At 43.4% G+C, this 23631-nt stretch overlaps 3 protein-coding genes across 3 annotated transcripts; 1 reads left to right on the top strand and 2 right to left on the bottom strand.

Annotated features, from left to right (window-relative positions):
• The first annotated feature begins 4266 nt into the window (after positions 1-4266).
• ntaq1 (N-terminal glutamine amidase 1) lies at positions 4267-6045 on the top strand. The gene is made up of 6 exons (XM_064982944.1): positions 4267-4442; positions 4634-4733; positions 4817-4867; positions 5034-5182; positions 5309-5433; positions 5548-6045. The coding sequence occupies exons 1-6, from the start codon at positions 4363-4365 to the stop codon at positions 5652-5654; spliced, it is 612 nt and encodes a 203-aa protein (XP_064839016.1). The 5' UTR covers positions 4267-4362; the 3' UTR covers positions 5655-6045.
• Positions 5953-10312, bottom strand: LOC135551738 (proteasome subunit alpha type-2-like). Its single transcript, XM_064982943.1, has 8 exons — positions 10212-10312; positions 9644-9720; positions 9310-9442; positions 8968-9090; positions 6828-6909; positions 6656-6729; positions 6396-6453; positions 5953-6234 (listed from the first exon to the last, which is right to left on the bottom strand). Exons 1-8 carry the CDS (start codon positions 10250-10252, stop codon positions 6118-6120), a joined length of 705 nt encoding a protein of 234 aa, XP_064839015.1. The 5' UTR covers positions 10253-10312; the 3' UTR covers positions 5953-6117.
• Positions 10313-10681: 369 nt separating this feature from the next.
• LOC135551732 (succinate dehydrogenase [ubiquinone] flavoprotein subunit, mitochondrial) lies at positions 10682-23612 on the bottom strand. The gene is made up of 15 exons (XM_064982935.1): positions 23502-23612; positions 22258-22335; positions 21877-22038; positions 20306-20449; positions 18805-18969; positions 18502-18650; positions 17623-17747; positions 17097-17265; positions 15131-15326; positions 14755-14929; positions 14420-14538; positions 14152-14263; positions 13561-13691; positions 12799-12912; positions 10682-11231 (listed from the first exon to the last, which is right to left on the bottom strand). Exons 1-15 carry the CDS (start codon positions 23559-23561, stop codon positions 11145-11147), a joined length of 1986 nt encoding a protein of 661 aa, XP_064839007.1. The 5' UTR covers positions 23562-23612; the 3' UTR covers positions 10682-11144.
• Between the last annotated feature and the right edge of the window lie 19 nt (positions 23613-23631).

The raw sequence follows: 23631 nt of genomic DNA, 5'->3' as shown, positions 1-23631 counted from the left end.
AATCTCGGTATCATACAACCACTGTGGCACAGAATATAAAGACATGCACCGTGCACCTCCTCCAGGACTGCCGTGCAGATGAAATGCCAGGCTGCACAGAGACTCCAGAGATTGAATTCACTGAGTTCGCCCCATTAGTTTGCACTATATAGATTCACTGTTTTTTTTATGTGATCGAAACAACATTATATCAGACCCCTTTTCAATGCAACAAAACAAAACAAATCTAACTTTGCAAGATTGACTCTGTGATGTTGTTGTAGGCAGAGCCAGAGCACAATAGAGTATAATTTAATTTGCAGGGGGACCTTGGCCCACGAGCAGTCTTTCAATCATCTGCGAGTCAATGTGCTTTTCAGTACGACAGGCTACATTGTATACTTCTCTGTATGGTAATAATAATTCCTTTCATTTTGTAATAAAACAATGCACTTTACAGTCACCTATTTAGTCCATGGTGTTACAAACCAAGTCAAAAAATCATGTAAAAACGTTTTTAATAGTCTCATGCAAAGTAGGCCTGCATTGAACACCACATGTAGGACTATTGGCTGCTGTCTAAATCTGTGAGGGTACAGCCTGTAAACGCACCCTGGAAATTGCACAAAATTATCACAACATTCAGGTTTCCGCTCAGTGCCCCAAAATATTAAAGGGAACATTGCTGAAGGAGATTAGTTGTGGTAGTGTGAAGTGGGATGATTCAGCAACGAGAGAGACGAGAGAGAGAGAGAGACAGTGAGAGAGTGAGAGAAAGAGACAAGAGAGAGAGAGAGAGAGAGAGAGTAAGAGAGAGAGCGAGAGAAAGAGAGAGAGACAAGAGAGAGAGAGTGAGAGAAAGAGAGAGACAAGAGAGAGAGCGAGAGAGTAAGAGAGAGAGAGAGAGGGAGAGAAAGCGAGAGAGAGGGAGAGATTGTTTATGCTGAGGCTTCATTGTTATGTTGTGCCTGCCTGTGGTTCTCTGAACAGCCTGTTCTGACTCTCTGTGGTTCTCTGAACAGCCTGTACTGACTCTGTACTTTGTTTCTCTGAACAGCCTGTTCTGCCTCTCTGTTGTTCTCTGAACAGCCTGTTCTGACTCTGTGGCATCTGGAATAAAATGGTTGATTTGTGATCTGCAGCTTTTTTAGAGGAGGAGGAAAAGCCAGAAATAGAAGAAGGCGGGGATAGACAGAGAGAGAGGAAGGGGGAGACAGAGAGAGAGGAAGGGGATAGACAGAGAGAGAGGAAGGGGGAGACAGAGAGAGGGGAAGGGGGAGACAGAGAGAGAGGAAGTGGGAGACAGAGAGAGGGGAAGGGGATAGACAGAGAGAGAGGAAGGGGGGAGACAGAGAGAGGGGAAGGGGGAGACAGAGAGAGGGGAAGGGGGAGACAGAGAGAGGGGAAGGGGATAGACAGAGAGAGGGGAAGGGGGAGACAGAAAGAGGGGAAGGGGAGACAGAGAGAGGGGAAGGGGGGAGACAGAGAGAGGGGAAGGGGGAGACAGAGAGAGAGGAAGGGGGAGACAGAGAGAGAGGAAGGGGGAGACAGAGAGGGGAAGGGGAAGACAGAGGAGGGGAAGGGGGAGACAGAGAGAGAGGAAGGGGGAGATAGAGAGAGGTGAAGGGGGAGACAGAGAGGGGGAAGGGGGAGACAGAGAGAGAGGAAGGGGGAGACAGAGAGAGGGAAGGGGGAGACAGAGAGAGGGGAAGGGGGAGACAGAGAGAGGGGAAGGGGAAGACAGAGAGAGGGGAAGGGGGAGACAGAGAGAGGGGAAGGGGGAGACAGAGAGATGGGAAGGGGGAGACAGAGAGAGAGGAAGGGGGGGGAGACAGAGGGGGAGACAGAGGGGAAGGGGAAGGGAGACAGAGAGAGGTGAAGGGGGAGACAGAGAGAGAGGAAGGGAGACAGAGAGAGGGAAGGGGAGACAGAGAGGAAGGGGGAGACAGAGAGGAAGGGGGAGACAGAGAGAGGGGAAGGGGGAGACAGAGAGAGGGGAAGGGGGAGACAGAGAGAGGGGAAGGGGGAGACAGAGAGAGGGGAAGGGGGAGACAGAGAGATGGGAAGGGGGGAGACAGAGAGAGAGGAAGGGGGAGACAGAGAGAGGAAGGGGGAGACAGAGAGAGAGGAAGGGGCAGAGATTGTCTCTCTGCTCTCCTTTCCAACAATTACTTCTCTTCATATGATCTACTATAGAGAAAAAGTCAGCGGTTTGACATTCTTGCTTGGTCTCATGATTGTTTTGAATGTGATTTAATTTATACATGTACAAATATTTTGTAATGCAAAAAAAATGGCCCATCCCACAAAACTTCATTCAGGTGAAACAGTATATTTTATCATTAACAAGGTTCTCCATGGTTAAAAACCTGGAGGAAGTGTAAGGGCTTCGTGGGCTGATATGTATTCTACAGAGCAAAGACCAATCCTGGGTATGTTGTTTTACCCTCTGATGGAAAAGGCTGATCCTACTCGGCTTACGAACTGTGATAAACAAACAGTTACAGTGTGTCAATCTTGAGGTGGGAAGAATCTGAGACAACTATGGGAAATACAATCTTTAACCTCACTTACAGAGGCAAACACAAAGCAAAATCCTTGTTTGAGAGTGAAAACACCGGAAATCAATGAGAAAATCAATGAGACTAACAATAGCAACTTAAAGCAGAAACTGTGAGAAGCCCGCTTTTTCACATTCTTACCGACTTTTTGAGTGAGTTGAGAGCTAAACAAGTCAACCCTAACAATGAGCTCCACATCCATGGCACCCAGGGCAGCAGAAGAGGTGAACATCTGAAGAATGGATGCTGTTTCATCGTACTCAGTGTATGATAGCAGGCCAGAGATGTCCATTCTGCAAATAAGCAGGGCTTAAGTTTATACGGTACTCTCTCTGTGTCTCCGGGACAGGGGGAGAGAGGGAGAGAGAGTCTTGCTAAATATTGCAATGGAAATTAAACAAATTCTGGGGACAGTTCCACTAACATGGATAAAGTAATAAAGGATAGGATAAAGTAATCCTTCTCACCCCCCCGACCCCCCTTAAATGATTTAGATGCACTATTGTAAAGTGGCTGTTCCACTGGATGTCAGAAGGTGAATTCACCAATTTGTAAGTCGCTCTGGATAAGAGCATCTGCTAAATGACTTAAATGTAAATGTAAACATAAAAATGCACATTTTGCCTGTGGACTCACAGGAAAGTGTTAAAGCAAATTATGTAAACAAGGAACAAGTTCACATTCTGCAATGTGATGTCACCCCCTACCGACAAACTCCTGCGTAGCATGTGAGTTGTAGCGACATCCAAGCCAGTGATAGAAAGGGGAACATCAAGAAACATTTATATTTTAGTAGACACTCTTATCCAGAGCGACTAGAGTTAAGTTCCTTGCCCAGGGGCACATCGACAGATCCTTCAACGAGTCGGCTCTGGGATTCTGAAACAGAGACCTTTCGGTTACTGGCAAAACACCCTTTACTGCTAGATTACCTTTATTAGTGTGGTTACGAAGTGGTTTTTCAGAGGAGCGATGGAGGATATGGGGAGGAGATTGGAGATTCAACAGCTGGAATGTTGTGGTGGTGTGTTTGATGTGACCACAGGATTGCATCTACACCCTATCCCATTAAGCAATGACGTAGAGAATTAGATAGGTGAAGTCAATTTAGCCCGGTTCATTGGAAATGGTAGACTGCTATTATCCTGTGCTAGCCAGGCTCAGCTAGGAAAGATTCTTCAAATGGACACTCTCAATAGGAAGAAGATCAAAAACCATGTCCCTGGAGCTTATGCTAAATTGAGAGGAGTCATTTATTTGGTCCCACTATCTCCATAGATGATATTAAAGAAAATATGAAGGAACTGGTGCTTCTACTAGTCATGACATGGTCTCAAGGCCTTTACAGAAAGCTTGCTCCCTCCCATAAATGTGCTGTGTCAAAGGACATTTTGGTAGTAAATTCACAAATCGGATTGTGGAAAGCAGAAATGTCCGGTTGAAGATTATTGTGGATATGGCAACAGTGTTATTAGGGGTAACAAGTTACTGTCTTCATCTTTCTTTTTATGATGAATAATCGCAAGGATGGATTGTCTCAGTATGATAGAGATAGTTTGGAGAGGTGGGGTTTTGGGGAGGGTTTGTTAGAAGTTAGTAAGGATTTTATTTTATAAGTAGTACATAATTAGCCACACCATAATTGATCGCACACTCCGGCACATTAGGTGGCGGCATGCACCTTAATAGCGGACCGCCATTATACTACAGAAGAAGACGACTCGTCCTCCGGCGGATACTTAAAAATGTAACACCAAAATATGCAGACTGCTGCAAAAGCAACTGCTGATTCGGGTCAGTCTGTTACATTTTCAGGGAAGACATGCATAAAGAACACGTTTCCTCAAAGTATGTCAACATCACTCCATCCAGGGATGAATGCGTGTACACAAGCTGTTACTGGTAATTGTCCGCAATGCATGCTCAGGATGAAGCTAGGTGGCTAGCTCAATACACCATGGTAGCGGAATGAACGCCACTCCATGGTGAAGGACTCTTGGCGAAGTTCATATGAATTTAATTCACCATGGAGTGAAGTAGTCCGCTAATATAATGGGTGCATGAATTACATTTTAAAATCTTGCTTTTTTCAGTGAGGAAAATGTCTGGAAACTATGTGAACACATCAAGACTCAAACGCAAATACATTTGGACGAAGTGTATGCAGTATTTATATCAAATGAAAGAAAAATGGTAAGTTGTAGGTCGTTAAAATGATGTGTCATTGTTAACCATTTACTCTGTTATAATAATTGATGAATTTCCATTCCTCTCAGATCCCTATATGGAAACAGAGGTCCAGTCGTGGAGACGAACCTGTTGTTTGGGTAGGCACTGTGCCTTGGCTTTCATTTTCAGACAGAGGATGGAGGAAACCAGAACGAGGAAATATGAAGCCACACCCTTGTCTTTAACATTATAGGAAAAATATTGTAGCCTGCACAGTAAACTATTACAACAGTCACAATATAACATTCATCATTCTGTTTGTAGGATTATCACGTTGTCCTACTTCATCAGAATCAGCAGGGACAGAGTTTTATTTATGACCTGGATACAATCCTGCCTTTCGCCTGTCCTTCCCATGTTTACACTACAGAAGCCTTCCATACAGATCATGGCCTGAAACCAGCTTTCTGGAGGTAAGCAAGTATTCATATTGTTATTTGACCTTTTTTTAAATATTCTAAGCAAGTATGTGTATCATGGTAACCAGTTCTCTTCAATGATAAACACTTTTGAATGCTCGTCTATTCAACGCCTTCCAGGAAGTTGCGAGTTATTCCTGCAGATGCCTACCTGAAGAACTTTGCCTCGGACCGGTCACATATGAAAAATGCCGATGGGACATGGCGCATGCCTCCACCACTGTATCCTTGTATTGAAACAACAGGTACATCTCGGTCCTATTACATATTTATTCTTGTAAAACTCAATATTTGAATGGAAATCACATTTGTCTGTGTGAGGGTTGTCTAACGGAATGTTTTTTTTTTTTCCATTCTAGACTCTAAAATGAACCTGGATGACTTCATCAGTATGGACTCCAAAGTGGGATGTGGACATGTATATAGTCTCTCTGAATTTGTCAAACACTTTGCAGAAAAATTATGATTGGTGGTTACCTGCTGGATATTTTCTGCCTTTCTCAGCTCAAGACTACTACAGGGTCACAATCCAGGAAATAGCCATTCTCAATGCTAGGTTCCTTATCCTGGTGGCAGAAGGTAGCCATAGGAATTGCCAGAAATACAGATGCCACAAAAACTACATTTACACATTGTATAGTTAAATGCAAAGCATATGAAGCAAACTGTATCTTAATGTCATTTAAGGCAATTAATGCATTTGTCTTTGTGGAAATGTTTTATTTTGTGGGATAAGCACAAGATGTAAATAAAAACAAGGGAGCTTTAGTTTCTGGCATTTATTGATAGGTACTGAACTTGTCAGAGGGGAAGGAGGAACTGGAATACAAAGAAAATAAATGCTGTTATGTTGAAAATACAGTAGAGTCTAAATTATTTCAGTAATAACCAAATACGAAACAAAATCACACCAACGAGTCACTTTTTCTTTAAGCAATGGCCGCCAAGTAGTCTTTCACTTCTACGGGTGAGAGTCGCCTGAAGCCGGCTTCATTGCAGATCCCCACTTCAATATTGTCTTCGGTCATCTGACCCTCAAAGCTTTCCTGTGAATAAAATATAGCATTCAGGATTCTGCTAATAACTGAAAGATCACAAGACAGTCCCGTGATCTCTTAAGACATATGTGATGACAGGAGAGCATAGAAAGGGGAAGAGATGAGAACCTTTCCACATAGGAGGATACGTTTACAACGGAGTCACTCACCTTCAATGTCAAGATAGCTGTGTGGATGGCATCTTCCAGCTCCAGGTCCTCGTTGTATCTGAGTGAGGAGACACACATTACCCCACATTTATTAAAGGGTTACTAGAGGCGTCACTACAGACCCTGGTTCGATGCTGGGCTGTATCACAACCTGCTGTGATCGAGAGTCCCATATGGCGGCACACAATTGGCCTAGCGTTGTCGGGTTATGGGAGGGTTTGGCCAAGGTAGGCCGTCATTGGGGGGGTAAATTGAAATACCTTTTCTCAAGGAATGTTTTCCCATTGACGTAGTTCTTCCCCATAGCAGTTGCCTTCCAGGCAAAATATGCTCCCTGGGTAGAGAAATCCAGACAAGGTTATCAATTTATCATGATCTCACAACAAACAGACAAATCTGCTCAGATAGCAAATGGTGGTAACCAGCCCTTACAGACGGATCAGACTGGAAAAGGTATGGTCGGTCCTCATCCCAACCTGCGATCAGCAAGGACACTCCGAAAGGACGGACACCCCTGCAACGTAAGACGACACATTAAAATATTTAAGCCGACATGAAGCAAATTGACTCCATCATGAATGCATTCATTGATCAATTTAAATTAACTACATTAGAATAACCCCCCCCCCAGAGTAATTTTATGACATCCTAGGACCATTGAAGTACAGCCAGAAGATAGATTGGCCAGCCCCTCGGAGCCTTGTTCGTCTAGATTCCTGTCTTTCTAGAGTTTTCCCTGTCCACTGTGTTCTACATCTGCATTGCTTGCGCTTTGTGGTTTTAAGCTGGGTATCTGTATTAGCACTTGTGACATTGCTTACAGTGCATTCAGAAAGTATTCAGACCCCTTGACTTCCCACATTTCATTATGTTACAGCCTTATTCTAAAATGGGTTAAATAGTTTACTCCCCCTCAATCTACACACAATACCCCATAATGACAAAACAAAAACAAGTTTTAGAAATATATTTAAAAAAACTGCTATTACATTTACATATGTATTTCAGACCATTTACCCAATACTTTGTTTTAGCACATTTTGCTGTGATTACAGCCTCGAGTCTTCTTGGGTATGGCGCTACAAGCTTGGCACATCTGTATTCAGGGAGTTTCTCCCACTCTTCCCTGCAGCCCCTCAAGCTCTGTCAGGTTGGATGGGAACGTTGTTGCAGAGCTATTTTCAGGTCTCTCCAGAGATGTTTGATCGGGTTCAAGTCTGGGTTCTGGCTGAACCACATTCAGAGACTTGTCCTGAAGTCACTCCTGCGTTGCCTTGGTTGTGTGCTTGGAGTCGTTGTCCTGTTGGAAGGTGAACCTTCACTCCAGTCTGAGCGCTCTGGGCCACGTTTTCGTCAAGGCTCTCTCTATACTTTTCTCCATTCATCTTTCCCTTGATCTTGCCTAGTCTCCCAGTCCCTGCCATTGAAAAACATGCCAACAGCATGATGCTGCCATCACCATGCTCCACTGTAGGGATGGTGCCTGGTTTCCTCAGACTATATAATCTTGTTTCTCATGGTCAGAGTCCTTTAGGTGCCTTTTGTCAAAATCCAAGCAAGCTGTCATGTACCTTTTTCTGAGGAGAGGCTTCCGTTTGGCCTCTCTACCATAAAGGCTCGATTGGTGTGGTGTTGCAGAGATGGTTGTCCTTCTGGAAGGTTCTCCCATCGCCACAGAGGAACTCTGGAGCTCTGTCAGAGTGACCATCGGGTCACCTCCCTGGCCAAGGCCCTTATCCCCTGATTGCTCAGTTTGGCTGGGCAACCAGCTCTAGGAAGGGTCTTGGTGGTTCCAAACTTCTTCCATTTAAGAATGATGGAGGCCATTGTTCTTGCGGATCTTCAATGCGGCAGACATTTTTTGGTACCCTTCCCCAGTTCTGCGCTTCGACACAATACATTCACAAAAATGTCTTAACCTGTTTTCGCCTTGTCTTTATAGGGTATTGTGTGTTGATTGAGTAAAAAAAAATAATCTATTTTTGATTAAGGCTGTAACAAAATGTGGGAAATGTCAAGGGGTCTGAATACTTTCCAAAGGCACTGTATGTGTGTGAGGGGTGTGTGAGCGAGAGAGAGATGGAGAGAGACATGAGTTTCCAAAAAGTCATGAATTAGGCCTTTCAGGATGAACTACTTCTAGTGAGGCGACTAGATTTCCAGTATGAACGATTGGGTCTATGCCAAACAGCTTTTTCTAAGGCTAAGTAGACATGTAACAGAATGAAGAGATGCTCTCAAGTCTGTGAATGGATATCAGAGCAAAGAGTCTGAAAATAGTTTTTATTTTTAATACATTTGCAAAAACCTGTTTTCGGCAACGCCATTACGGGGTATGGTGTGTAGATTGGATTTTCTTTGTCCATTTTACAATGAGGCTGTAACGTAACAAAATGTGGGAAAGGGGGAGGGGTCTGAATGCTATCCTAGTGCACTGAATAAATGATGAATAAATAGTTGACTTTTGGACTACTCCACCTTTATCTGGTCATTTAAGCTGAGAGACCTGTAATCAGTCATGGTAAGCAAAACATTCATCCTCAATAAGTAGCTACAGTATCGTACTCCATACCCTGATTGTGTGTACTCCTGCATGACGGAGGCCACCCTCTGAACGAGCTGAGCTGTGGGGATGGGCTCCTGGTACACCAGGAAGTACTGCTGGGCCAACTTCCTGGCTCTCCGGAGCAGCACCCTGTCCAACACAACAAAGAGTATCTCTCCCGAGCCCAGTCGTCTCATTACGGTCAAGGACTGTACCTTTAGTTTACTTGGTTCAGCATGTATGCTAAGAAATAAGATCTTAGCAATATTCTATAAAACAACTACATCATGTTTCTATATATAATATACTAGAGTACATAGGTAGTTGGCATATGTATAGTACTGAATGAGTTCCCCATTCCCTCATTACCTGTAGTCAGGTCCCATGCCACTGTACACCATACCAATGTGTTTGGTTATAGGCTCAACTTTGTGAACACTGGTCTCGTCATACAGGATGGACTTCTGTTTCTTCTCTGTTGCCAAGACAACTCCATTTGAGGCTGTAGTTAGGGAAGAACAATTACATGACATTACAATGCTTGGAATCAGCTCTCATAACTTGAGGTAATAATAAAAGTGAATGTTTAGTTGTGTCTAAGTCTGTTGAGGTGTTTAATTGGATGTGTACTTATTAAATCAAAAACAATAAATAAGGTGGATATAAACTACCTGCATCAAAATGTTTAAATCTAACTACTCACCTTTGATTCCTACAGCGGGTGCACCTGCGGCCACTGCTGCCAGGGCATATTCAATTTGGACCAGCTTCCCAGAGGGGCTGTAAGGAACGAGGAAGATATGTAACTAGGTAAACGTTAGTTATAGCACTAATCTACACCTGTTCATAGAAATGTTTTAAGTTAAATCAGTTACATCCATTTACTTAGCTAGCTAACGTTGAATATCTCGCTAGCTGAGTAGCCGGTAGCCAAAACTGAACTAGTTTCGGCCAGCTAACGTAACAGGGGGGGGGGGGGGGGGCATTTAGCTAGCCACTGCAGGAGCTACAAATAATCATACATTAGCCTAAATTACAGCGCTATCAATTGGCTTACGCTAGCTAGCCCGCTTGAACTCTTCAACAGCTACCGGTAAGAAGCTAGCTAGTTAGCATCGGCGTGACACTGCATCTCTTGCAGAGTTGCCTCAAGTGTTTTTAATGGCCATTGAGCAATATCAAGATCACAATTATAGCAGAATATGGCCTCGCAGTAAGATGTTAATTGACTACGTTTTGCGATGCAGAAATCCATTTTTATTTTACTTTACCTGAAGGTAGTGAGGGAGAAACTATATCCTCGTTCAGCCATTGTTAATCTGTTTTGAGGAAAGTTTTGCTGGACGGACCAGATAGCGGAAATGAACTACATGAAGTTCCGGTTCCGCCCATTTATTTCTATGTGAAACCGAAGGGCATATGTATATGGGGGTACATGGGTGATATGAAACATGCACGTAACGTTAACATGATTCTCGGAATTCATGAATAAACGTTTTTTACAATTATTAAAATGCGATTTATAATAGAAAGGGGTTGTTTTGTTATTCTTTGTAGGGGTGTTGTCAGAGAGTGAATGTTAACTGGTGTAAATGCAACAGAGGTAATTTATATAAGTGAAAATGGTTTAAAATAAATACACATCATTCTCTCTATTCCTTTCATCTTCAAATAAAATAATTGTATTTCAGATGGAACATGACATTGTGGAGATGCCCTACAATCTCTAAGACAGGGGGAATTTATTTATTTGAGCATCTTTATTGAGATAAAACCAACAATACATTAAGCACGCAAGATGAACAGAACATTACATACAGTTGAGCAAAGGACAGAATGAACAAATTGAGTATTGTATTGGCATTGTGTGTGGATATCGTAAACATGCCCCCCCCGTGATTACGCTTTTCTTTTTACACAGATTTCTAGAATCATTTAATATTTAAATATTAAATATGTATTTATTTGCCTGTAAGAACTATAGCAAATGTGGTGAAAGTTGAAAGTACACACAAAACACTCCATTTCGCACAATTCTCTGAAGGTTACAATAAGTTTCAGTTTATTATTGAACATGTGAAATATTCCACATAAAGTATTTATGAGCAAAGAGAAAATCCGGTTGAAACTTCATATAAATGATAACTGCAAAAGCATCCATTCTGATCATGAATAAAATAGTCTGCATTGGATCGGTGTGGTGCTTAATAGGAACGGATGGCGGGAGGGATAGCAGCACAGTCCTCTGCATCCAGTGAGTTATCAATAACCGGTCTGTATTTCAGAGTTACCTGGAACAAAAGCACAGAAGGGAGAAATGAGTGAGTGATGGCAAATGTACATTGGCATGTACCTAGACTCCGCTATCATTGTGCTGTTAAGCATGAACGTATGTTACAATTAGGCTTGAGGGATATAGCGTATACAAATGTATGCTTTTGATTGGGGACCGGGGGAGGTGCTATGCCACTGCTTATAACTAACTATAAAGTTGTTATAACTAACGAGTGGCATGGCATCTATGTCCTTATGTACAAGGGAGGCCAGGCTTCCCCGCCCCCCCAAAAATGGACCAAATAATAATAAAATATACATAAAGAACTCTTTCGTCTGCGTTTCATAATTTTTCCTTCAATTAGCAAAGGGCTGAATGTATTATCTCACTGACCCGGTCTCTGTATGTGTAGACCATTTATCCGATGCGGTCTGATCAACAACAAAAATGTCATTGTTGCCGCCCGGAGCATTGAATGCAAGCAAAGCCAGCGAGCATTTGGCCTCCCTTGCTGAAAATGTTTTATACAATAACCAAATCAGCGTTGAGTTAAACGGAGTGAGCTCAGCTATAAATGGTCCTGGCCCAGTGTCAAGGAAGACAGTTTGGATTTGGCTTCAGACCAATCACACCAAGCCACACCAAACATCATTGACAGAAAACTTGAATTGTTGCATCTCGTTGTGTGGTTGTCCTCCGGTGGGCTAAAATTGTCCCTTTCCTAAATTAGCCATGGATGGCGATAGGGAGTTGGACTTGTGGTTTTACTTAATTATCTGTACTGGCCAATGATTAGAACGGCGATTCTGATCTAACCCTAAATTCATACATTGTGTCTCTGGCCTGAGAGGATGCAAGTTCAATATGTAGCTAGATGTAGTAGGCTAATGTTAAAACTAGCTCGGTAATCGTTACCCATGAAATCAAGTTGGGCTAGCAAGCAAGTATTTTAGCCAGGTAGCCTAGGACAAAAAAAAAAAAGTGTAGTCATAGACCACGTCGCTAACATGAAAGAGAATGGCATTGTCGTTTCTCTACAAGTAGGGTAAAATCAACATGTTTTTCTACTTACACACACAGAAATCAGCGCCATGGATAGCCACATTTCACTTACGTCGATTGGACTAAATTGTTTTTGTAATCTTTTAGTTGTCACTATTAGACTAAAACAGAGGTGATTTGATGATGTTAAAGTTGAAATGGTTCTCGAGTAGTGGAGGCAGCTCACGTTTTCTATTTGGACTTGTGGCAACTGTGGTTCTAAATCTGTGGTTCTAAATCAATAATTGTGAAAATGTCAGCAACATTAACTTGATCGACCATGCAATGTGTTTTCTCGACTTCACCGGACAGATGCTGCTCTCTAGTTTTGTGATAAAACAAATGGTTCACTTTATATCACAGTGTCAAGGCATATGAACTAACAGGTTATAGAGCAACACATAGGTTGTAATATGGCTTTTTTTTTTTTACTCTGGCTTGGCTTCCCCAGTTATACCACCCAACCCTAGTTACAATTAATCCTGTCATTTATATTTCGAAAAATGAAGTTAACGCAATCATTAGGCATCAATTTGGTTTACCTTCCCGGTCTTAGGATTCACAGTGGACAGGGTGTGTTTCCTCCAGTGCTCTTCAATGGGCTTCCTGACCTGTCCCGCCAGAGGCTTGGCGTAGTCAAGCTCATCCATACGGTCCTGCAATGTTAAATAGGCCTCTTTCAGAATGACATCAGTCTACATACTGTTACAACTACTGCTGGAGAGAGTGCACCTATAGTGGTTCTATGGTGGATGTTTACACAAAAGCATTGACTGTCAATATGCATTACTTTATTATGTCCCCATCGAGACCCCTACTGTGAAGAAAAACTCACTTTACCAGACACAAAATGTTCATTGCGGACCAGGCTAGTATAGGAGTGGTTTGTGTCTTCAGTAAATTGTCATTGCAGACCAGGCTAGTATAGGAGTGGTTTGGGTCTTCAGTAAATTGTCATTGCAGACCAGGCTAGTATAGGAGTGGTTTGTGTCTTCAGTAAATTGTCATTGCAGACCAGGCTTGTATAGGAGTGGTTTGGGTCTTCAGTAAATTGTCATTGCAGACCAGGCTTGTATAGGAGTGGTTTGTGTCTTCAGTAAATTGTCATTGCAGACCAGGCTTGTATAGGAGTGGTTTGTGTCTTCAGTAAATTGTCATTGCAGACCAGGCTAGTATAGGAGTGGTTTGTGTCTTCAGTAAATTGTCATTGCAGACCAGGCTTGTATAGGAGTGGTTTGTGTCTTCAGTAAATTGTCATTGCAGACCAGGCTAGTATAGGAGTGGTTTGTGTCTTCAGTTCTTACCTTGAAGTCCTCTCTGGAGTGGGCTCCCCTGCTCTCCTGGCGCTGCTCGGCAGAGTTGATGGTCTGCACAGCATTCAGCATAAGGTTCTGCAGCTCCAGGGTCTCCACCAGGTCAGTGTTCCACACAATACCTGAGGGGGAGGGAGACAGAGTGAATACCTGAGGGGAGAGTTGATGGAATCTGCAGGGGATTCAGACATAGTGAATACCTGAGGGGAGGCTCCAGAGTGAATACCTGAGGGGAGGTTCCACAGTGAATACCTGAGGGGGAGGGAGACAGAGTGAATACCTGAGGGGGAGGGAGACAGAGTGAATACCTGAGGGGGAGGGAGACAGAGTGAATACCTGAGGGGGAGGGAGACAGAGTGAATACCTGAGGGGAGGGAGACAGAGTGAATACCTGAGGGGGAGGGAGACAGAGTGAATACCTGAGGGGGAGGGAGACAGAGTGAACGAGAGTGCTACAGAACATCTTTACGTGCATGTTTGACGTTTTTACAACCAAGCCCAACAAATGTGACAACAAAGATCGGCCTCTGTTGAAAGGGGCAACTGAAAGTCTATTCTTATCACATCAGCAGACATGCTGACCTCTGTCGAAGGTCTTGATGTCGTCCAGGGTTTGGTAGATGGCGTCCATCTTGTCACATCCCTCCTTCAGGACCTTGCCGGTACGGAACACAGCAGCGTGGTTCTGCATGGTCTGACAGCGGAGAGAGGGACACATGCTTAGAGAAGACGTGACGGTACTGTACAAGTCCTCATTAAAAGCCCATTATCTGTACTTTTGACAAACATTCAAGGTCAATTCCCTATTTTGGATGTTAAGACATCCGGTTCCAGTTTTTAGGATCCATACCTTCTGCATGTTCACTCTGATCTCAGAGGTCCTCATGTTGCCATCAGCAAACCTTAGCTTGTCCAGGTTGGCCACAGACTCCTCTCCTGCGTTGGGCTTCAGGGGGGAGAGCTTCTCTCCTTCAGAACCATAACATTGCCAGGATTGTAAAAATGTATTTAACCATTTAAAAATCTGTTAGTCATCCAGGTTAGTCCCATTGTGATAATTTTTCAAGGGAGTCTTAGCATTCACATTGAAAAGGCTGTGGGACAATCCATTAATGTATGTGATTTTTATCTTGAGGGCAAAGGTTTGAAAAAAAATAAAATAAAATAAGAGTATGAAGTTGTTACCTGGAGTGCATATGTCAGCGATTGTGTGAGCGCAGGCTCGTCCAAACACTACCAGATCCAGCAGGGAGTTGGCTCCCAGACGGTTGGCACCGTGGACACTGGCACAGGCAGCCTCGCCACAGGCAAACAGCCCTGGCACCACCTTATCACCCTCCTCGGTTGTGTGGGTGATGACCTGTGGGAAAACAGGACAGTAAATAGTTATAGAATAAAAAAAAAGGTTTAATGTAATCAAACTAGGGGAGACCCAGTTAAGACTCGACACAGAGCTCTCATTGTATCCGTCTACTTATTTTAGAGTTACTCAAACAGCACTTTGAAAAATACAAATATGCAGATCTAGTGCATTTATTTGGTTATGGGTACTGCTAGTTACCTGTCCCCTGTAGTTGGTGGGGATTCCTCCCATGTTGTAGTGTACAGTGGGCAGGACGGGGATGGGCTCTTTGGTGACGTCCACGCCGGCGAAGATCATGGCGGTCTCAGAGATGCCGGGTAGACGAGTGGCCAGCTGCTGTGGGGGGAGATGGTGCAGCTGCAGGTATGCATGGTCCTTCTCTGGGCCACATCCCCTAGGGACACATATACAGGGCTGTTAGCATGACAGTTTCACGTGGGGTTTCTCTGGGTCACTCAAATACAGGGCTGTTGGCATGACAGGTTCACGTGGGGTTTCTCTGGGTCACTCAAATACAGGGCTGTTGGCATGCCAGTAGTCTTTCACAACTGAAACTCATAGCAAGGTGGGGTCATCCCCATTGGAAGTTATGGGTAGATTACAAATTAATTCAATTTCCTGTTTCCAAATTCAAGTGCATTTCTTGCAGCTCGATTTTAGTTTACCAAAGCATTCTAAATGGATCTAGATTGACTATTTGAAGCCATTTGACTGGTTATTTTAAAACTGTATGCCGATATCAATCACTGGTCTGACAGCCATGGAGCATGCAGCGCCCCACATACAGGGCCTTCAGAATGTATTCACACCCCTTGACTTAATCCACATTTTGTTGTGTTACAGCATGAATTCAAAATTGCACAATACCCCATTCAGAACACATCTTTAATGTATTCTAAATGAAATACAGATGTCTAATGTAAGCATTAACACCCAATATGTTAGAATCATCTTTGCAAGTGATTACAGAGTCTTTCTGTGTAAGGCTTTCCACACCTGGATTGTACAATATTTGCATATTATTCTTTTAAATAATTCTTCAAGCTCTGTCAATTTGGTTGTTGATCATTGCTAGACAACCATTTTCAATTCTTGCCATAGATTTTCAAGCCGATTTAAGTCAAAACTGTAACTAGGCCACTCGGGAACGTTCAATGTCGTCTTGGTAAGCAACTCCAGTATATATTTGGCCTGGTGTTTTAGGTTATTGTCCTGCTGAAAGGTGAATTTGTCTACCAGTATCTGTGTGAAAGCAGACAACCAGGTTTTTACCTGTGCTTAGCTCTATTCTATCTTTTTATCATAAAAAAAACCTCCCTAGTCCTTGCCGATTGACAAGCATACGCATAACATGATGCAGCCACTACTATGCTTAGAAATATGAAGAGTGGTATTCAGTGTTGTGTTTGCCCTAAACATAATGCTTTGTATTTAGGACATAAAGCTAATTTCTTTGCCACATTTTTGTGCAGTTTTACTTTAGTGCTTTATTGCCACCATGATGCATGATTTGGAATAGTTGTATTCTGTACAGGCTTCCTTCTTTTCACTCTGTCATTTAGGTTAGTATTGTGGAGTAACTACAATGTTGTTGATCTATCCTCAGATTTGGTCTTATCACAGCAATTAAACTCAAACTGTTTTAAAGTCACCATTGTCCTCATTTTGAAATCCCTGAGCAGTTTCCTTCCTCTCCGGCAAATGAATTTAGGAAGGACGCCTGTATCTTTGTAGTGACTGGTTGTATTGATACACCATCCAAAGTGCAATGAATAACTTCACCATCTTCAAAGAGAAATTAAATATCTGCTTTTTATTTTTTTACCCATCTACCAATAGGTGTCCTTCGTTGTGAGGCATTGGAAAATCTCCCCGGTCTTTGAGATTGAATCTCTGTTTGAAATTCACTGCTCAACTAAGGAACCTCATAGATAATTGTATGTGTGGGTTACAGACATGAGGTAGTAACTCAAATATGATTAGACACAGTGAGACAATGCAACTTATTATGACACTTGTTCAGCTAATTTTTACCCCTGAACCCATTTAGGCTTGCCCTAACAAAGCGGTTGTATACTTTCTGAAGGCACTGTATGTATCAGTTATCCAGTGCAATGATTCTGTGGGTTGCTCAGGGAAGACGGGGTCTTGGCGGTGATCTTACCTGCCCTCTCGAATCTCGATGGTAATGGAACGGGACACCACGTCTCTGGAGGCCAGGTCCTTGGCGTTAGGAGCGTACCGTTCCATAAAGCGCTCGCCCTCACTGTTGATGAGGATTCCTCCCTCACCACGGCAACCCTCTGTGATCAGACAGCCGGCTCCATAGATGCCTAGAGGGATAACGTTAAATTAAATCAGCACTGACGGAGGGCACTTCACACCCAATGACATTTATAGTATGATTATGTAGCCACAGTATGTAAAGGGTTAGTCTGCCAGCCCTCTGACTCACATCACCATGTGATTGACTTATCCGACATCAACAATACTATGTTATGAAACACACAGGATTATTCAGCAGTTACCTTCAGACTAAGCACAGAAACATTTTTAAGACGACACCTCTGATAGGCCTATTCTGAGCGCTAATCCAGTCTTCTCCAATAAATAATGTTTTATTTAAATGTTATTTTGGTCTCATAAGTCTAGCAGACAGGCCTGTATTGCCAATCCGATAGGGGACTGACCTGTAGGGTGGAACTGGACAAACTCCAGGTCCTGGCAGGGCAGGCCTGCACGGGTCACCATGGCATTGCCGTCTCCTGTGCTGGTGTGGGCTGAGGTGCAGCTGAAGTAGGTACGGCCGTAACCACTAGATCGAGCAGAGAGGCAGGAGTAAGAATCAGGGCACAATAGGAGCACTTTAAAATTGTCATCAAGGAGGCACCTTCTGTTCAAGTGCGAATTGTTAAAAAGTTAACGTTATAAACTGGGTATAACTGGCAAAACAAAGCTCACACACCCAAATTACTTGTGTAGCCTAGTGTTTAGAGCGTTGGACTAGTAACCGGAAGGTTGCGAGTTCAAACCCCCGAGCTGACAAGATAAAAATCTGTTGTTCTGCCCCTGAACAGGCAGTTAACCCACTGTTCCTAGGCCGTCATTGAAAATAAGAATTTGTTTTTAACTGACTTGCCTGGTTAAATAAAAAGGTAAAAGTCTTCGAACTATACTTATTCACAACAGAAACACCCAACACAGAGACAGATACATACCCTGTGGCGATGACCGTGTTCTTGAACCTGAATACATACCCTGTGGCGATGACCGTGTTCTTGAACCTGAATACATACCCTGTGGTGATGACCGTGTTCTCAGATCTGAATACATACCCTGTGGCGATGACCGTGTTCTTGAACCGGAATACATACCCTGTGGCGATGACCGTGTTCTCGGATCTGAATACATACCCTGTGGTGATGACCGTGTTCTCGGATCTGAATACATACCCTGTGGTGATGACCGTGTTCTCGGATCTGAATACATACCCTGTGGCGATGACCGTGTTCTCGGATCTGAATACATACCCTGTGGTGATGACCGTGTTCTCGGATCTGAATACATACCCTGTGGCGATGACCGTGTTCTTGGATCTGAAGCGGTGGATCGATCCGTCCTCCATACACAGAGCAATTACTCCCTTGCATTCTCCATCCTCCATCAGCAGGTCCAGGGCAAAGTACTCCACAAAGTAGCTGGTGTCGTACCTCAGAGACTAAATAAGTGAGAAGCATAGAAGAGTGATAAATGACCTACTGGCAAAAACAGGCCAGAATTTGAGATTCTAAAAGCAGTGTGTCAGCAAAAGGGGATTAAGAGGACTGCAAGTGATGAATTATGAGATTTAGAGTCCAGAGAGTGTGACGTACTCGCCCGTAGAGTGTGTGCAGCAGGGAGTGGCCAGTTCTGTCAGCTACACAGCAACACCGGTGGGCCTGGCCTCCCTTGCCAAACTTCAGACTCTGGCCTCCAAAAGCCCTCTGGTAGATTTTACCATCCTCGGTACGGCTGAAGGGCATGCCAAAGTTCTCCAGCTGGGGACACAAAAAAAAAAAAGTCAACTCGCTGCTTCACAACAGTTATTTTCATAACAGGAAGTTAGACAAATTAAGTTATCTAAGAAATAATACATGAATGTTTTCATTTGATCAGCCTATCAGTGTTTGTGTTGATGTTGTGCCAATCCTTTGTGATTAAGGGGATTTCAACTGAATCCCCCCGAAAGTAGAGGCTACATAATTACATTTGAATTTTAGCTTAATATTGAATTATACAGAATGTATTAAATCAAATTGTTTAAGTCTACAAAAAGGCAGCTATGCAACATTGCAGAACAGATTAAGGGCATTGAAAGGCCACTTCCACTTGTTTGGATACATCAGAAGGTATGAAAAAGGACATCCCATGAAGAGTCCAAGTATGAGGGGCCCTTGAGTTCTACTGCAGCTCTTTTAGAATGGACCCTTCTTCCACCTCCCCTGTTAGCAGGCCACCTCCCCTGTTAGCAGGCCACATTCCCCTGTTAGCAGGCCACATTCCCCTGTCAGCAGGCCACATTCCCCTGTCGGACCCTTCTTCCACCTCCCCTGTTAGCAGGCCACATTCCCCTGATGGACCCTTCTTCCACATTCCCCTGTCAGCAGGCCACATTCCCCTGTTAGCAGGCCACATTCCCCCGATGGACCCTTCTTCCACCTCCCCTGTTAGCAGGCCACATTCCCCGATGGACCCTTCTTCCACCGATGGACCCTTCTTCCACCCCCTGTCAGCAGACCACGATGGACCCTTCTTCCACCTCCCCTGTCAGCAGGCCACATTCCCCCGATGGACCCTTCTTCCACCTCCCCTGGACCACATTCCCCGATCTTCCACCTCCCTTGTTAGCACCTCCCCTGTTAGCAGACCTGATGGACCCTTCTTCCATTCAGCAGGCCACCCCGATGGACCCTTCTTCCACCTCCCCTGTTAGCATGGACCCTTCTTCCACCTCCCATTAGCAGGCCACCCCGATGGACCCTTCTTCCACCTCCCCTGTCAGCAGGCCACATTCCCCTGTTAGCAGGCCACATTCCCCCGATGGACCCTTCTTCCACCTCCCCTGTCAGCAGGCCACATTCCCCTGATGGACCCTTCTTCCACCTCCCCTGTTAGCAGGCCACATTCCCCGATGTCAGCAGGCCACATTCCCCAGCAGGCCACCCCCGATGGACCCTTCTTCCATGGCCACACGATGGACCCTTCTTCCACCTCCCCTTTCAAGAGGCTGTTGGTTAGGTTTCCATACAGGGCAATATTTGCTATAGAAGAACTGTCAGAGGCATAGTTTAATTTAAGTTACTCTGTGTGTGTGTGTGTGTGTGTGTGTGTCACCTCCACCACAGCATGTGGAGCCTGCTCTGTCATGTAGTGGATGGCGTCCTGGTCTCCCAGCCAATCAGATCCCTTCACCGTGTCGTAGAAGTGCCACCTCCAATCATCGCCCTCCATGTTTCCAAGGGCTGCGTTGATCCCACCCTAAATGCAAAAACAACTGTTTAGGACCACTGGGAGAAAGATAAATAATCCTAAAGGAATAATGGGCATTTTGTCAGTGCAGAGAGTGCGTCAACGGCAGTTTCAAAGTGCATGATCAGCATGAACTTTGGACGGCTTTATGTCGAGACTGCATGGAGGTAGGCTTAATACAAGTGTAACACATTAAGGTGGCTGATAACGCCACTGCAGTGGGATATGATTGATTCATTGGGACTTTAATAATGGCATTGCTGCCTTCCGTGGACAGAGTGAAAGTGGCCTCATTTTAATGAACAGTTAAAAATGCAACACTCCACTTAACTTCTCTAGGGTAGGGGGCAGTATTTGGAATTTTGGATGAAAAGCGTGCCCAAATTAAACTGCCTTCTACTCAGACCCAGAAGATAGGATATGCATATAATTAGTAGATTTGGATAGAAAACACTAAAGTTTCCAAAACTGTTAAAATAATGTCGGAGTATAACAGAACTGATTTGGCAGGCGAAAACCTGAGAAATATCCATTCAGGAAGTAGTTTGTAGTTTTCTATTCAATGCTATTACAGTATCCATTGACTTACGACTCAAATTGCAGTTCCTATGCCTTCCACTAGATGTCAACAGTCTTTAGAAATTGTTTCAGGCTTGTATTCTGAAAAATGAGGGAGTAAGACCAGTCTGAATGAGTGGACCCTGCATGTCACAGAGCGTTTTCATGCTCGCGACCGAGAGTGCCTTTCTTGTTTACCTTTTATATTGACGACGTTATTGTCCGGTTGAAATATTATCGATTATTTAGGCTAAAAACAACCTGAGGATTGAATATAAACATTGTTTGACATGTTTCTATGAACTTTACGGATACAATTTGGATTTTTTTTGTCTGTTGTGACTGCGTTTGAGCCTGTGGATTACTGAAGAAAACGCGAACAAAACAGAGGTTTTCGGATATAAAGAGAGACTATCAAACAAAAGGAACATTTATTGAATAAATGAATGTCTTCTGAGTGCAACCATATGAAGATCATCAAAGGTAAGTGATGAATTTTTATCTCTTTCTGACTTGCGTAACTCTTCTACTTGGCTGGTTACTGTTGTTTGTAATGATTTGTCTGCTGGGCTATGTTCTCAAATAATCCTAAAGGTATGCTTTCGCCATAAAGCATTTTTTAAATCTGATACCGTGGTTGGATTCACAAGAAGTTCATCTTTAAACCATCTTTAAACCTATGTAAAATAGGTTCTGAATTTTTATAGTGAGTATTTCTGTATTTGAATTTGGCGCTCTGCAATCTCACTGGATGTTGGCCAGGTGGGACGCTAGCGTAATCTCATACCCTAGAGAGGTTAAAAAGGGGACAATCTGTCATATCCCCTCCTGTGACATGGTCACATTCCATTGATTCTTGTCGATATAGCTTGACCTACCTGTGCAGCCACCGTGTGTGACCTGGTGGGGAACAGCTTTGTGACACAAGCTGTGTTGAAGCCAGCCTCAGACAGACCGAAAGCAGCACGAAGCCCTGCTCCGCCGGCACCCACTACCACTGCATCAAACTCATGGTCTACCACAGGGTACTGTGTGGACATCTGCAAACAAAGACCCACAGAAAAAAACAGAGCTGCATTTCAGTGTTTTTCACTATTCTCTCTCGTTAAGAGTTTTGTTCATACAAATGTATACAAATTGCCTCTACAAACACTGAGACAAATACAAATTTTAAAAATCAATATAGTATGTGCAAAATAATTTTTTGAATAATTTCATATAGTACTGTCAATGATGAACATGGGAGTTTGCAGACTTACACCATCTGATACTTTAGAGTTGTTCTTCCCATAGACTGAGAAGTGGAGCTTCCTGGAGCTCTGGGATACTGCCGGAAGCTAAATGGGGAGGGGAGGGTAGGTCAATATAGGCCTAAATCATAGGTTATGCTTGGCTATTGATGTAAGTACTCGCTTAAGTACCTGCTTAAAAACACTAGGCTAATCCACACAATGGCAATGGCTTTTTTTCTTCAAGTTAATGTAAACCTTTACTATGGGTTTCTAAAGTTAGTCTAGTTTGCTCACTGTTTTCAAATGCAGCAGAAACCCATCCAGCTGATTGTGACATAAGGTGAGAACACTGCAGCAACAAAGTTGTCTCGTTGTGTGTTTAAAAAAAATAAAAAAATAAATCACTACACAACATGCATAATAGTGCTTCATAAAAGCATTCCAACCAATATTTCTGAGAGGAGAGATACACATTTGTATCTATGTAAACACAGACTAATGTGTAGGAGAGTTCGGATTCATTTACATTACGTCTTGACAAATATAGATTTCAAAATCATATAGCTAATTTACGTAAACGTCTCTGGTATCGTAGATTATCCTCACTTCCTCCCATCTAAACAAACAGCTTATTTGCTTTTTCTTCCGCAACCAATCTCAAATCCCCTCTTAAAAACACATCATGCATTCAAAACAATCGAGGCATTATTTGTGATTTAAAATAAAATCACTGACAACACAAACTCAGCCAACAGTTCGTTTTGCATGGCCCGGTGCCCCGGTGAGTGGAGATTTCTCCTTTGGGCCAATGGAATTGTCGCAAATATCAAAACAACGCCTACTAGGGGCACCGGGCCATGCAAAACGAATTCGCCCACTGGGAACTAGTCACAGATATTAAGTAACTTGGCTTGCTTGACCTTCAATGCACTGATGTTTATGGCTACCGTAAGAATCAACCCAACCGCAATAATTAAGCAAAATGAAAAGTATATTAAATCAAGTTATTCGTCAGAATCGATTTGCTATGGAAACGTAAAATGACAACATTGAAACTGCGACAGAAACGAAGCTAGCTCCCTCTTCGTATCGTATAGAAAATAATAGCTACAGTAGCTAACGTTAGCTACGTTACGAAACCACAGCAATGGTGAACCATCATTACCGGCTGATGCTGCGAATACCAGCTCATATGAACACATTCACGAAGTCAACATATAAAGTAGGTCATAGTGATATTCTACAGCAAAAGTTTGTTTCCAAATACTTACCGCCTTGGCTGACAGCACCTTTTTGGCGAGGACACGGGAGGCAGTACACACCGCAGCCATGATGGGTTCTCGTTTTGTCTGATAAACTCGACGTTACCAAACCCCTCTGACACGTCTTTGGGTCCCAGTT

This window comes from Oncorhynchus masou, chromosome 13 (assembly GCF_036934945.1).
Source record: "Oncorhynchus masou masou isolate Uvic2021 chromosome 13, UVic_Omas_1.1, whole genome shotgun sequence".
In the NCBI taxonomy this organism is placed as follows: domain Eukaryota; kingdom Metazoa; phylum Chordata; class Actinopteri; order Salmoniformes; family Salmonidae; genus Oncorhynchus; species Oncorhynchus masou.
This window is presented reverse-complemented; position numbering and strand designations above follow the sequence as displayed.

Excerpts from the sequence above, each read along its gene's own strand:
- LOC135551738 (XM_064982943.1), bottom strand. The coding sequence starts at position 10,252 with ATGGCTGAACGAGGATATAGTTTCTCCCTCACTACCTTCAG. Across the intron at positions 9,091-9,309 it reads GGCATGGGACCTGACTACAG|GGTGCTGCTCCGGAGAGCCA; the intron begins GTAATGAGGGAA and ends TGTGTTGGACAG. Across the intron at positions 6,454-6,655 it reads AAAACATTCCTTGAGAAAAG|ATACAACGAGGACCTGGAGC; the intron begins GTATTTCAATTT and ends CTCCTCACTCAG.
- ntaq1 (XM_064982944.1), top strand. The coding sequence starts at position 4,363 with ATGCATAAAGAACACGTTTCCTCAAAGTATGTCAACATCACTCCATCC. Across the intron at positions 4,734-4,816 it reads TATCAAATGAAAGAAAAATG|ATCCCTATATGGAAACAGAG; the intron begins GTAAGTTGTAGG and ends CATTCCTCTCAG. Across the intron at positions 5,183-5,308 it reads CTGAAACCAGCTTTCTGGAG|GAAGTTGCGAGTTATTCCTG; the intron begins GTAAGCAAGTAT and ends AACGCCTTCCAG.
- LOC135551732 (XM_064982935.1), bottom strand. The coding sequence starts at position 23,561 with ATGGCTGCGGTGTGTACTGCCTCCCGTGTCCTCGCCAAAAAGGTGCTG. Across the intron at positions 17,748-18,501 it reads AACACGGTCATCGCCACAGG|TGGTTACGGCCGTACCTACT; the intron begins GTATGTATTCAG and ends TGCTCGATCTAG. Across the intron at positions 14,264-14,419 it reads TCAGAGTGAACATGCAGAAG|ACCATGCAGAACCACGCTGC; the intron begins GTATGGATCCTA and ends CTCCGCTGTCAG.